Source organism: Dermacentor albipictus, unplaced genomic scaffold (genome assembly GCF_038994185.2).
Source record: "Dermacentor albipictus isolate Rhodes 1998 colony unplaced genomic scaffold, USDA_Dalb.pri_finalv2 scaffold_20, whole genome shotgun sequence".
Taxonomy (NCBI): Eukaryota; Metazoa; Arthropoda; class Arachnida; order Ixodida; family Ixodidae; genus Dermacentor; species Dermacentor albipictus.
The window spans coordinates 4,066,622-4,080,943 of NW_027225574.1; the positions used below are offsets into that span (position 1 = coordinate 4,066,622).

The 14,322-nt window shown below is 47.6% G+C and overlaps 1 protein-coding gene across 2 annotated transcripts in view; it reads left to right on the plus strand.

Moving 5' to 3' along the window:
- Positions 1 to 14,322, plus strand: part of LOC139052213 (rap guanine nucleotide exchange factor 2-like) — a 784,545-nt gene that overhangs the window by 97,213 nt on the left and 673,010 nt on the right. For both annotated transcript variants that reach the window (XM_070529294.1, XM_070529299.1), the window contains exon 3: positions 8,968 to 9,051. In XM_070529294.1, the coding sequence (XP_070385395.1) occupies positions 8,968 to 9,051 (84 nt within the window). The remainder of the gene's footprint in view (positions 1 to 8,967; positions 9,052 to 14,322) is intronic.

A 14,322-nucleotide genomic window follows, 5' to 3' on the forward strand; every position in this document is an offset into this window, starting at 1 on the left:
TCATTTCTGAGCGACGATCGTTGGTATCCGCTGTTTCCAGTGTAGGAGGCAGAGCGTCTCCTGGCTAAAAATATCCCTAGTGTTGTAGCAACGCTGCAGCCTATGCTTTGGCTGAGCTTTTTAGTCTAGGTCGACTTCTGCTTTCGCTTCTCGATCTTCGCCTACAATATCAAGGCTGCCCTTAGAAACTTGCGTATTCTTCTGAAGAGCGCTATAGCTGCTCCCTCCCCTTCCCCCTTGCTCTTCTTTTGTTATGTATCCTATATATTTCGCTTGCGCTCATACGGCCTTCTCATATGGCAGTTTCTGGGCGTATAATATTTTGTGAGGACAAAAAAAAAATAGAAAACCAGAACCGGCGCGTGCATCTTTTTGAGCGCGAATTTTCTGTGTCTCTGTCTTGCGTTTCGTCCTTTGCTTTAGTACAATACTTCGGTCATATCGACGTTTCTCTCTGCAAATTTGTTTTCTATATTTAGCGCAATGTGCCTGAGAGCGTTTGTTACGAGCTGTAAGGTTATCCAGCGAGGGAATTTGCAGGAGTTTCGGCAACCACCCTAATCCTGCTCTGGCTATGACCGCTGACTCTTTGCCACGTGTGCAATCGCTGCCGCACCGGTGTCGCCGGCAGGAGAAATGCAAAACCACACGCCTTATTCCCCTTCCCCCCATTTTTCTTTAAACGCGAAGCTTCCTTTGCCTCATCCCCGGATTTTGTGGGTAGGTTGCTGTATTTTGGACCACTGATGAGTGCGTGCAAATGAACGTGTACCTGTCACTGGGTACGTGTCCGAATAGACAACTCGGGCCACTGGGTCGGTGCAACTGGGCTCATTGAACTGGGTGACACTTGGCTGATCCGCTAAAATAAGTACGTACCTCTAATAGGAGAAGCAGCACAAGAGGCAAGAAGTGAAAAAGTCTGCAACATAAAATTGAAGAAGTCAGCTTCAGAGCAGCCGGCATCAAAAACAGCCTTGTGTGGACAAAGAAGCGAAGTGAACAGAACGAGACCAGAGCGTGCATTGAGCACGGGGCATTGAGCGGAAGAATGAGAAGTGAAGATGTTTGAGTGAACATCAATTCCAGCTCCGCTTATAGCCGATTCCCATACATGCATGGGGTCCATTTTTTAAACCCCGTGCAGATCAGTGGCATAAATAATAGGATTGTGTGGAAAGTATTACGTCGGGCAGTCGGGCAGATGCATTATTGATGCGGATGGAGGGAAAAACTTTATTTTCGTCAGAATGCATGTGTGTCAGCAGTCATGCAGGCATTACGGAATCAGGGTGTAGACGAGCCGTATGTAAAAATACTGAAAGATATCTATAGCGGCTCCACAGCCACCTTAGTCCTCCATAAAGAAAGCAACAAAATCCCAATAAAGAAAGGCGTCAGGCAGGGAGATACGATTTCTCCAATGCTATTCACAGCGTGTTTACAGGAGGTATTCAGAGACCTCGATTGGGAAGAAATGGGGATAAAAGTTAATGGAGAATACCTTAGTAACTTGCGATTCGCTGATGACATTGCCTTGCTTAGTAACTCAGGGGACCAACTGCAATGCATGCTCACTGACCTCGAGAGGCAAAGCAGAAGAGTGGGTCTAAAAATTAATCTGCAGAAAACTAAAGTAATGTTTAACAGTCTAGGAAGAGAACAGCAATTTACAATAGGCAGCGAGGCACTGGAAGTCGTAAGGGAATACATCTACTTAGGGCAGGTAGTGACTGCGGATCCGGATCATGAGACGGAAATAATCAGAAGAATAAGAATGGGCTGGGGTGCGTTTGGCAGGCATTCTCAGATCATGAACAGCAGGTTGCCATTATCCCTCAAGAGAAAAGTGTATATTAGCTGTGTCTTACCAGTACTCACCTACGGGGCAGAAACCTGGAGGCTTACGAAAAGGGTTCTACTCAAATTGAGGACGACGCAACGAGCTATGGAAAGAAGAATGATAGGTGTAACGTTAAGGGATAAGAAAAGAGCAGATTGGGTGAGGGAACAAACGCGAGTTAAAGACATCTTAGTTGAAATCAAGAAAAAGAAATGGGCATGGGCAGGACATGTAATGAGGAGGGAAGATAACCGATGGTCATTAAGGGTTACGGACTGGATTCCAAGGGAAGGGAAGCATAGCAGGGGGCGGCAGAAAGTTAGGTGGGCGGATGAGATTAAGAAGTTTGCAGGGACGGCATGGCCACAATTAGTACATGACCGGGGTTGTTGGAGAAATATGAGAGAGGCCTTTGCCCTGCAGTGAGCGTGACCAGGCTGATGATGATGATGATGATGCATGTGCGGACGATTCCGTGCCAGATGGCCATCAGCTCATGGCTGACGGCGACCTGGGTGGCCCACTCCACGGCCCTGGTCTGGACGACCGGGTCTGAGCTGGCCAACACGGCCTCCCACTGCTCGAGAGAAGGATCACGCATAATATCCGCCGGTGGCGGCGCTATGCTACAGCTCCATAATATGTGTTCATAGGTGGCCAGTTCCTGGCACCATTTGCATTCCGGCTGAACGTCCGGGTAGATATTGTTTAACACGAATGGGTTATAGAAAGATCTCGTCTGCAATCTTCGCCAGACGCTTTCCTCCGCCTTCACCAATTGCTTGTCCGGGGGCGGGTAAATTTTCCGCTCAAGTTTGTAATGGTTAGTAATGTCGTGAAAGGACACCAGCCCATCTCTCGTGGACCTCCCCGGAACGTCTGGCTCACTTACTCGGCTGACGAAACCTCGAGCATTCGTATGAGCCGCCTCGTTCCCAGCGTTCCCAGAGTGTGCCGGTATCCAGACAATTTCCGCCTCCGTAGTCCCTCACCCCGTGGCCCGATTTAGTTATCCTGCCGCTGTGGCAGAGATTCTGCCCCTCGCCAAATTTCAGGTGGCTGTTTTAGAGTCGCTCAAAATCCGGTCAGCTTTAGTATTACCTATAGCTATCGCTATCGCCGCCTCCTCTGCAGTTTCTGAGGAGCGGGTTTTGACTGATCCAGAGGTGACTAAGCGTCCCCGCTCGTCCACCACCGCAACTGCAAATGCGTCCCTGTTCTTATACTCGGCGACATCTACGTAGACTGCCCCGTTGTACTTCCCATACTTAGCATGTAAAGCTCTGGCTCTTGCCTTCCTGCGTTTCTCGTGATGTATCGGATGCACATTTTTAGGCAAATGTTTTATGTACAAGCCCTTGTGCATTTCTCGCTTCACCTGAATTTTCATATCCTCGGCTGGAGGATCAACTCCAATGCCGATCCTCTCCAATATATCCCTTCCTACTCTCGTTTTGGAAAGTCTACTGAGTTGCATCACCAAGTGTGTCTTCCACAGTTCTTCCAGGGTGTTGTGCATCCCTAATCCCAGCAGCCTTTCGGTAGACGTATTGTTAGACAGCCAAAGGGCCGCCCTATACGCCTGTCTAATCATAGCCTCCACCTTGCCTTTCTCTGTCGCGTCCATCTTCATATAAGGCGTCGCATACACCATTCTACTGAGCACAAACGCCTGTACCAGCTTACACAAGTCCTTTTCCTTTACCCCTTGCTTACGATTTGCGATTCTCCTGATAAGTCTCACGGTAGCATTGACCGTATTTTTAAGCCTTTCCAATACCTCCCTATTCTTCCTGTTAGTCTGCAGATACAGAACCAGGAACCTGATCGTTTGGACCTCAGCGACCGGTGCACCTCCCACTTTCACCGTCAGCGGTGGTGGCGGCACATAGTGCCTCGAATGTATCCCTCTAGGTTTATCCCTAAGCACAAAAAGCTCGGACTTGGGCTGAGAGCATGAGAGTCCTGCCTCCCCCGCTAGCTCCTCCACAATATCCACTGCCCGTTGTAAGGTTTCCTCCAATTGTGCGTCGCTTCCCCTTGTTACCCATAGAGTTTTGTCATCCGCATAACATGTATGTTTAAGTCCCGATATCGTTGTCAGCCTTGGCGGTATCTTGATCAAGGCGAGATTAAACAAGAACGGCGATAAAACCGACCCTTGGGGTGTCCCCCTGCCCCCCAACGGGAAAGGATATGATTTAAATTCTCCGACTACAATCTCTGCAGTCCTATCCTCCAGAAATAATCTGATGTATCGGAAGGTTCTACCCCCCGGTCCTATGTCCGATAGGTTCCTTAATATTGCCTCATGGGTGACATTGTCAAAGGCCTTTGCGAGGTCGAGCCCCAAGATAGCCTTGGTGCCCGTGCCGTACCCAGGATCAACCACATCCTTTTTGAACTGTATCATGACGTCCTGCGTTGATAAATTAGCCCTGAAGCGAATCATCGTTTTAGGTATCAACTCCTTGTCCTCGACATAACCCTGAAGCCTGCTGAGGACCACATGCTCCATCAATTTGGCCAAGCAAGACGTCAGCGAGATGGGACGAAGATTCTCAATACAGATCTTCTTCCCTGGTTTAGGAATAAATGTGATCCTAGCGTGCTTCCGCTCTGCCGGGATCTCCCCGGCCGCCCAATATTTGTTCATCAAGTCTGTGAACGCCCCCACTGACTTGAAATCCAGGTTCCTCGGCGGTTTATTAGTAACCCCGTCCGGACCCGCTGCCGACGTAGTACGAAGCTGCCCCATTGCAAACTCTACCTCCGCCACCGTAAAGTGCGCATCTAATTCCAGGTTTTCCTCTCCCGAGTAATCCGGCGAGCAACCGCCCGCCTCGCCGTTTATGTAACGACTTCGGAGTTCTTGAATGAACTCCCCAGTCGTGCCTTGATACTGATGAACTAACCTAGCCATTTGACCCTTCTGCGCCGATTTGGTTGCCGCCGGATCTAAAAGGCCCCTCAACAACTGCCATGTTATTTTTTTTTTGCATCCGCATTGTCCATTCATCCTGTCACAAATATGCCCCCGTTGTTTGCACTGCAAGCCCAACGTGTAGGTTTCGATTTCTCGTTCAAGCTTGGCCACCTTCCTACGGAGGACCCCATTATGTTTTTGTTTCTTCCACCTCCGAAGGAGACTCGCATGCGCTTCCCACATGTGTAACATTCTTGAGTCCGCCGTAAAACCCTCCTCCGCCGTCGGAACATCTTCTGTGGTACCCTTCACGTCCTGCTTGAGCGCCTCAGCCCAGGCTCCCAAGTCCTCGATTTCCCCGCTCACTGTGCCTTTCCTGACTTTCCGAAATCTGTCCCAATCCGTCACTCTAGTTCCTTTCACCCTGTCTTTGTGCTTAGCAGCAATAAATACCGCGAAAAAGATATAGTGATCACTGCCCAGTGGCTGTGCCGTGTTTACCCACTTTGCATCCCTAATACCTTTAACAAATGTGAGGTTCGGATAGGTTGCGCGAACACAAAAAGAGGTCGACAAAGTTGCATAAGATGCGCTTCTCTCCCTTCATCGTAAGCAGCATAAGTCAAATGCATTTACTTGTACTAAGTGCGAACTAACTAGACTTATAAAAGAAGCTGAGCAGATTGCTGCCTTGGGGGAATCCTGAATCAGTAAACCGTCATTGGCTCTCTCTGATAAAGAAATGAAAATTTTGCGCATGCCTCCAGATATTATAGCGTAAAAAAATCGTTTTCAATGTTTAACTTTTCACGTAGTTGTGACTCATGGTGGCTGAGTGCATAAGTACGACCTGGATTTCCATAATAAGCATTGTTGGAAGTTAGCGCTGTGTGTGTCCCTGTGTGTCCCTGTGTCTTTTAAGGGCGCTATCGTAAACCTATTCAATACATAACAAGCTTTCTTTCAGAATGTTCTTATCACCGTAGTCTTCGAAAGCCATTCGCGCATCCCCACCCATTATGTTCCTCACCTACGATGGCAAGGAATGATCTTCTGGGGCAAGCAGGTGCACTGAATGCAATTTGAGGCATGTAACTGAAACATAGACCGTTTGCTATGCGACGCGTTTATTCGACTAGGAATAGCTTTTCGATAAGTGTACGCATGCTTCACTAGGGTTGAGGATTGGGCGAGTTGGTATTGCATCCTAAAACTGCTACAGCGCAACACAGAAAGTAAGAACCAAGCCGAGCCAGCCAGATGAAGCAGAGCAGAGCAGAGTGCTGCTTCCAACTGGTTTATTGTCAAGTTGCACGAAATATACAGCTGCAAGAAAGCGTCAGGACATGTCGTCACAACACTTTACAAAACGTTCTAATCAGCGCTCTGTTGTTTGATCTCGCCGGTTCGGCTTGTTTCTTCCTTTCTGTGTTGCGCTGTACCTGTTTTAGATTGTACGCATGTACATTCGCATATATCAGTGAAAGATGTATACGCGGTAACTGTACGTTGACACACTTTGTATGCTCCCAAAGTTCTACGTTGCCATGTATCGGTATCGCCAGCAGCCCAAATGTGATGCACTTCACCCGCCAAATGAGGGCACACTTCCGGGTCGCTAGGATAGCTGAAATCTTATAGTTATTCTAATTAATTTAACCCTTCTCCTCCACCACAGGGCCGTCGTTATGAGCCTTTCCTGACGGACTTGATGACTGACTGCACTAAATTGGACTTGACTTAAATGACCCGAACTGACTGCCGAATTAACTGTCACCCACCGGGTTTTAAGCAAGTGAAATAAAGTTAGGCTGGTTTCACAAAACATGCACGTTCCTCGCATTTTTTTCACTTTTTTTTTAAGTCACTCATTTTGATGTAGCGCTCCTTTCGTCGAAGCTGAGAGAACGCGATCGGACAAAGCCATCTCGAAGACATATCTTTTGACCGACTTATGAATAGCACGCGAGTCCGCATCCAGTACAACGCATCCTGTGTCACTACTGACATTTTCCGTTATATAACTAGGGCTGCGTACTGGTCCATTTCCACTACGACGCCATGGGCTAGAACCATTCATCCCGCCTTTAGTAGGAACATTCCGCTGACTTATCTTGCGGTTTTGAAGTACGCTCCGACAGTAGCTCGTCGCATAAAGTAAGACATCAGAGGTATGAAAGAGGTGGGAGTGGACGGTCAGTATAATTGGACAGTAGAATTTATCTGTAAGTTGCTTGAAAGAGTGTCCTCTGCACTATTTATTTCGTTCGTTACATTGCATACTGTCTATAGCAGTTTACAGTTTGCGAGCACATCACGCATTTTGGCCTTACAATGCATCCTTTGTCAAACCTTTGTCAAAAGCGTTCGAGACGCCTGTAGGAAAGCTATATTTATCCGCGCTACCTGCCAGAAACTATACATCGATCGCGCTGCTGCGGGAGCATTTGAATTAGCCGCCTATGTTTCTACTTGTCGTCCCCACGCAGTCACCGTAACGATAGCTCGAGATACGTTGAAAGCATTTTTTTTTTACTTGCTTTAGATGCTGACAATCCAGATTGCGAAATTCGCAACTTTTCTGCGTTTTTTTGGTATCCATGTGTGTTCGCGCGCGCGCACGCACGCACGCACGCACGCACGCACGCACGCACGCACGCACGCACGCACGCACGCACGCACACGCACACACACGCACACGCACACGCACACGCACACACAGTTCAACGAAAGAGGTAACCCCATGCATAATGTTTGAACAAAAGCACAGTGCTTCAGGCTTTGCTTGCGCTTTCAGAGGAACCGGGTTCTATTCTCCGCGAATCTACAGAGGCACCGACATCAGTTTCTGGTTTACTTTTTAACATTACGTTTTGTATTCATGTCTTTAACGCAGAGGTTGTACATAGAAGGGGCTCAACTCAAGATCGCCTATACGCGTTTCATTATCGCGTGGAGAAAAAGAAAAGCAAGATTAAAGACGTACGATGAGGAGAAGACACGCTGCGGTTGCTCAGTGGCCATGGTGTTGGCCTGCTGAGCAAGAGGTCGCGGGATCGAATCCCGGTGACGGCGGCCGCATTCCGATGGGGGCGAAAACACCCGTGTACTTCGATTTCATTAGCCTTGCTACACCCACTGCGGGGCAAAGGCATTTCCCATACTTCTCTAACTGCATCGGTCATGTGCTAATTGTTGCCATGTTGTCCCTGCAAACTTCTTAATCTCATCTGCCGAGCCCTGCTGCGCTTCCCTTCTCTTGGAATCCAGTCCGTAACCCTTAATGACCACCGGTTATCTTCCCTCTTCATTACATGCCCTGCCCATTTCTTTTTCTTGATTTCAACTAAAATATCATTAACTCGCGTTTGTTCCCTCACCAAATCTGCTCTTTTCTTATCCCTTAATGTTACGCCCATCATTCTCCTTTCCATATATAGCTCGTTGCGTCGTCCTTAATTTGAGTAGAACTCTTTTCGTAAGCCTCCAGGTTTCTGCCCCGTACGTGAGTACTGGTACGACACAGCTGTTATACACTTTTCTCTTGAGAGATAATGGCAACCTGCTGTTCATGATCTTAGAATGCCTGTCAAACGCACCCCAGCCCATTCTTATCCTTCTGATTATTTCAGTCTCATGATCCGGATCCGCGGTCACTACCTGCCCTAAGTAGATGTATTCCGTTACCACTTCCAGTGTCTCGCTAACTATCGTAAACTGCTGTTCTCTTCCGAGACTGTTAAACATTACTTTAGTTTTCTGCAGATTAATTTTAGACCCACCCTTCTGCTTTCCTTGTTCAGGTCAGTGAGCATACATTGCAATGGGTCCCCTGAGTTACTATAAGCAAGGCAATATCATCAGTGAATCGCAAGTTGGGTGCACGGTAAAGAACCCCAGGTGGTCGAAATTTCCGGAGTCCTCCACTACGGCGTGCCTCATAATCACAAAGTAGTTTTGGCACGTAAAACCCAATAATTTATTATTATTTTTTTTTTGGAATGAGAAGCGTACTTTGACTTCGTTCAAACTGCCGAAATCTGATTCCGTGTGTTCGCTATAAACTAGTTATGGTGGTATGGCTTAGTTCGTTTTTGGTATATGACGTGCCAATCATTGAATGCTGCCAAAATAATAAATAAAAAGCCATTCACTTGCTCATTGTCCGCTTATGTGTTATTTTCTTCCCTCTCTCCAGCCGGGGCGAGTTGAGCAAGTGCTGGTACATCCTCCTCTCCGGATCAGTGTTCATCAATGGATCCATGTTTCTGCCACGGAGCAGGTGAGTCAGCAAAGCTCAACCGCGTGCTCTAGATATACAATTGGTTCCTTGATGCGATGAATGTTTTAGCACCAAGAAAGTGCGCACTGCTCTTCCATTGTTCTGAAAACGATACGTTCCTTTTCGCCAGCGTGTACTTTCACATAGTGCAAATATTCTCGCTGCGTAGTGAAAAAAAAAATGGAGGACGCTTAAGCTTCGCCTTCAAGAGTAAACGCGATAGCGTTCCCGTCGACCCGCCAAGGGATGTAAGACAATGCGCTACGGCGCAGCGATCACTTACGAGGCGCCTCCTGCTTACAATCTGCTTACAATCTGTTTGAACCTGCTTACAATCTGTTTGAGGAACAAATGTGACAACCCCAGCCCACCATTCAACACTCTATGGAACAGATTACTACGACTTGTACGTTCCCATGCTGAAGCCCAAATAAACGTCGCAAATACCCTATGCAGCTTTTGCACAGACATCCTCGTCAGACATAACGCTTGCATCACGTAAAAATTTTTAGCGACTAAAAACAAATTACACACGGTGGCTCTTGCAAAAATTGAAAATTTATGCCCTCCCCATCTGCCGGTCTGGGTTTTCACTCGCACTACTTCATTGTCCCAATATTGTTTGCTATCACGATAATGTTCGAGGGGCACACCTAGGTAGGTGCCTGGTGTTACCGCCCATTGCATGTTACAAAAAGTCTCAGGCTTGTATTGCCAATTCCCATGCCAAAAACCAAGACATTGTTCCAGTTAATAGCACTTCCACTTGCAGTACAAAATTTTACAGCCTCTTGTACAACTGCTCCAACACTGTCATGGTCCGTACAAAACACTGCTACATCATCAGCATATGCTAAAACTCGAACTTCAGTTTTATGAAAAGTGTAACCCCGGATGTTTGGACTCTTAAGCAGCCGCAAACAAAACGGCTCGAGGTAGAGAGCGAAAAGTAGGGGAGATAAAGGGCAGCCTTGTCTCACAGACGACTGCACAGGAATACCATCACTTAACTGCCTATTAATTATCAGCTTCCCTATACAATCATTGTACATCATTTTAACAACTTCTGTAATAACGGTTCCAACACTGATGTGGTCTAGGATCGAGAAAAAAACCTCGTGTACGACTTTATCGAGCACTTTGTGCAGATCTAATTGCAACATGGCCACGCGGCCATACATTCCGTCACAGCATTCAAGGACTGTTCTAGCTGTATGAACATTGGTAAAGATTGTCCTGCCTTTTATGCCGCATGTCTGATGTGGCCCTACAAGTGACTTAATAACACTTTGAAGTCGTCGTGCTAAAGTCTTCACGAATATCTTATAGTGCACATTTGTTAGACTGATGGGACGGGATGATTCAACAGACTGTAACTTAATCGGATCATTCGTTTAAGGAATTAGTACTACGTGCGACGCTCGGAAAGATGGAGGAGTTGCTCTCATTTCATAGAATTCGCTAATCAGCCTTTCAAGTGCGACTGCCATTTCTGTTCTAAAGGCTTTATATAGAGATGGTACCGAGACCGTCTGGCCCAGGAGACTTGTTTGAACTAAGCTCCAGAATCGCTGATACAATTTCCTCAGCCGTAATACTGACTTCCAGAGCGTGCACAAAATCGTCCTCTAATCTTGGCATCAGCGATAGGAATTCTGTTCTGAAGTAGTCCGTATTCGGTGTATTAAGGCTGAATACATCTGTGTAATAATCGACGAATGCCTGCTTCATTATTTTTCTTCGATTTGTGATTTCGTTTTGATAGCATATTTCTGTTATCTCTTTCGACAGAGCGAATTTATCTGTGCACAGAGTGATCCTCCTGATTGGCTAAGTGCTTTGGACAAAGTTACTAGCCTACATCGTTCTTATCACAACAAACTGGTCCGGCATTGACTAGTTGTTTTTTATGGCCATGTAATATTCACATTGTACTTTCTTTTGCCAAGGCGGTAACAAAAATTTTAAAAAAATCTCATGGCTGAATGGTAGTGCCTCCGTCTCACACTCCGGAGACCCTGGTTCGACTCCCACCCAGCCCATCTTGCAAGTTGTTTTTATTTGTGAATTGCCTTCCTGGACGTTTCGCTCAGGGCCAACGGCGCCGACACCGACTTTTCTGCGACACGAGCTCCTTAACGCTGTCGCGTTCAAAATAAACAGGCTAAGAAGAGACAACTATTACTGTAGCTGCACGCGTGCACGCGCACAGGATGTCGGTATGTCTGCTAACCGTTTTTTTCCTTCAAGTATATATATCTCCCTTGTCCAAGCCTCCTCACATAATTTACTTGACCCTGAACGGCGGACAACTTCTGTGTAACTTTCAAAGCACAATGCATGGAGGAAAATGGCATCCCCCGTGCAAGCGCGCATGTATAGAGGACGTTTTCTTCAACTGCAATAACGATGTATAGAAGATGCGACGACGGGGAAGTATGTCTCGGATCACGCTTTGTTTCTTGATTTTGGGGGATTTAAGTGTTGGACCCATATAAAGTTAAACGTATCTTAATGGCTGTTTAGGTACGAGTTGAACTCCCACTTAACTAAGCACGGTCTAATGTTCAGTATTGAGGAGACATATTGGTCTTTTTTTTTCTCTTTCAATATGTGCGAAATATCAAAAGGCTATTTGCGGTCCTTTGACGAGAAAGGCGGTCATGAGGGATTCGTCTTTGGAGTGTGCTAGAGAATAGCTGCATTGTCGCGTATACTCCACAAGCTAAGGCGCGCTACTGATTGGCGATGGAAGCATCGTTTCTGTAGTGCCTCACGGGAGCTATAAAAGAACTCTCCTTTGTACATGGACTGTCGGTATTACTCGGCTTCGAAACCAAATGCGATTCGGGAAGAGATAAAGTGGCTAGTACAACTCCGTTATGGCTTGTTAGTGGGCTTCTATGCGGAACAACTATGCAAGGAAAACTGGATGAAGATGTGTGACGTCCCGCAAGGCACACTGTCTATGAAGAAGGCTTGGAAGCTGTTGCAGCACCTCATAGATCCGTTAAAAAGCAAGAGCGCATGCGTTCGAGGCCTCTTAAGAACGATCAACAGTTACGGCGGGGACGGGGAGAAGCTCATTCGTGAACTCGCAAGTAAATACCTGAAGACCGAGAAGAGCGGTAACCCGACTCACGAGTATGAAGGCGATAGCAACGTCGAGATGGATGAAGCCTTCACCGAACTGGAGCTGGTTGCGGCCATCGATTAATGTAATCAAGGCAGCGCACCGGGAACTGATGGTGTTACATACAAGATGCTAAAAATATGAGCGACAAAAGCCGAGCTGGACTGCTAAACCTCGCTAACGCGTCTTTGGAGAAGGGTTCGTTACCAAAAGAATTGAAAGAAGCGGAGGTGCATTTCATTCCCAAGCCGGGGAAACCACCCCACGTCGACAATCTGCGCCCCATCTCCCTCACGTCGTGTGTAGGGAAGGTGGTCGAGCGTATGGTGCTTAAGAGACTACACAGACATTTGGACGTCACTGATCAGATGCCACCGACCATGTACGGATTCCGGAGGCACCTGAGCATGCAAGACGTCTTGGTGCAACTACACGAGCTGGTTATCAAGCAAGCGAAGACCCCTACGCCAAGAGCTATTCTTGCGCTCAATCTCAAGGGGGCCTTCGATAACGTCACACACGAAAGTATTCTCCGTAACCTGCGCCAAACGGGATGCGGAAAGCGAACATTCAGATATGTGCAGCACTTCTTAAGCAATAGAACGGCAACGATCAAAATTGGAGAGGAGAAGTCGAAACCGATAGCCCTGGGAGACAGAGGCACCCCGCAAGGATCGGTTCTTTCGCCGCTTCTCTTCAACCTGGCACTCCTCCCTCTCCCGGCTTTGCTTCAAGACATAGAGGGCATAGATCACGCTCTCTATGCAGACGATATCACTGTGTGGACGTCGAGGGCAGGGTCGGAGAGTTAAATAGAGGAGACCCTTCAGAGAGTGACAAAGACTGTGCACGAGTTCGCTAAATCGTGCGGCCTCGGTTGCTCGCCACAGAAGTCAGAGTTACTCGTCATCAAGCCAAGAAGAAAGAAAGGAGACCAAGAGAACGTATGCATCACCATCGACGGGACGACCATAACACCAACCACGCAAGCACGTATCCTGGGTGTCATCTTCCAGAACAATGGCAAGGCGGGGGCGTCGATCGACAAAATCAAGGTTGCCATGGAACAAATTTCGAAAATGATGAGAAGAGTCACAAACAGACAAAGGGGATTGAAGGAGGACGATGTACTGACGCTCGTCCAGGCCTTCGTGACGTCGCGCATCGTCTAGGCGGCGCCGTACCTCAAGTTACTGAAGAAAGACAGGGACCAGTTGAACGTCATTATACGCAAGGTAACCAAGATGGCGCTGGGCATTCCGAAGCATTCTTCGACCGACAAGCTTCTCGGCATGGCCAAGCACAATGTCGTCAAAGAGTTAATAGAAGCTCATCTGTCTAATCAAAGAGTTCGACTCAGTCAGACGTCGGCGGGACGTCGCGTTCTTGCCAAGTTTGGCTGGCAAGAGGCAGAGCGGAAGGAAACGGGGCCGTTACCCAGGTTGTGGGCACATAAAATCCATAGTAAGCCACTGCCTAGAAACATGAGGTCGGGTCGTAACGACGGCCGCAGAGCGGCTCGTATAGCGGCCTTGACGGAGACTTTGGGTCAAATAGTAGAAGAGGAAGAGGGGATCACTCTCTTCACAGACGCTTCGTTACCCAAGTTTTCATCGAAAGCCACGCTGGCAGTTACGACGCGGGATGTGCTCGTAACCTACGCCTCCATGAAGACGTCTTTTCCGAAGGTGGCAGAAGAGGCGGCGATAGCGCTAGCACTCGCGCAGCCCAAGGTGGAAAGAATTGTCACCGACTCGCAAAAGGCGTATAATAACTACAGAAAGGGGTGGGTGTCTCTTGCGGCACTAGATATTCTCAAAAGTAAACGTGACGTACCTGAAAGGAAAGTTGAGTTAATATGGACACCGGCTCACTCTGGGCTGGAGGGCAACGAACTTGCCCACCAGTTCGCCCGAGAGATGGAACACCGGGTAGAGGAAGGTGAGCCACAGTCCATAATTAGTTATAGAGACATTATGAACAATTATAAGACGGAGAGGCGCCGTTGCCTCGATCCTCACAAATCGCTTAGCAGAGAACAGCAAGCGACCTACAGGTAGATACAGGCCTTCCCGCACCCTTACCTTCAAAACAAAATGTACCCGGAAAGGTACGAGGAGGATTGTAACTTCTGCATA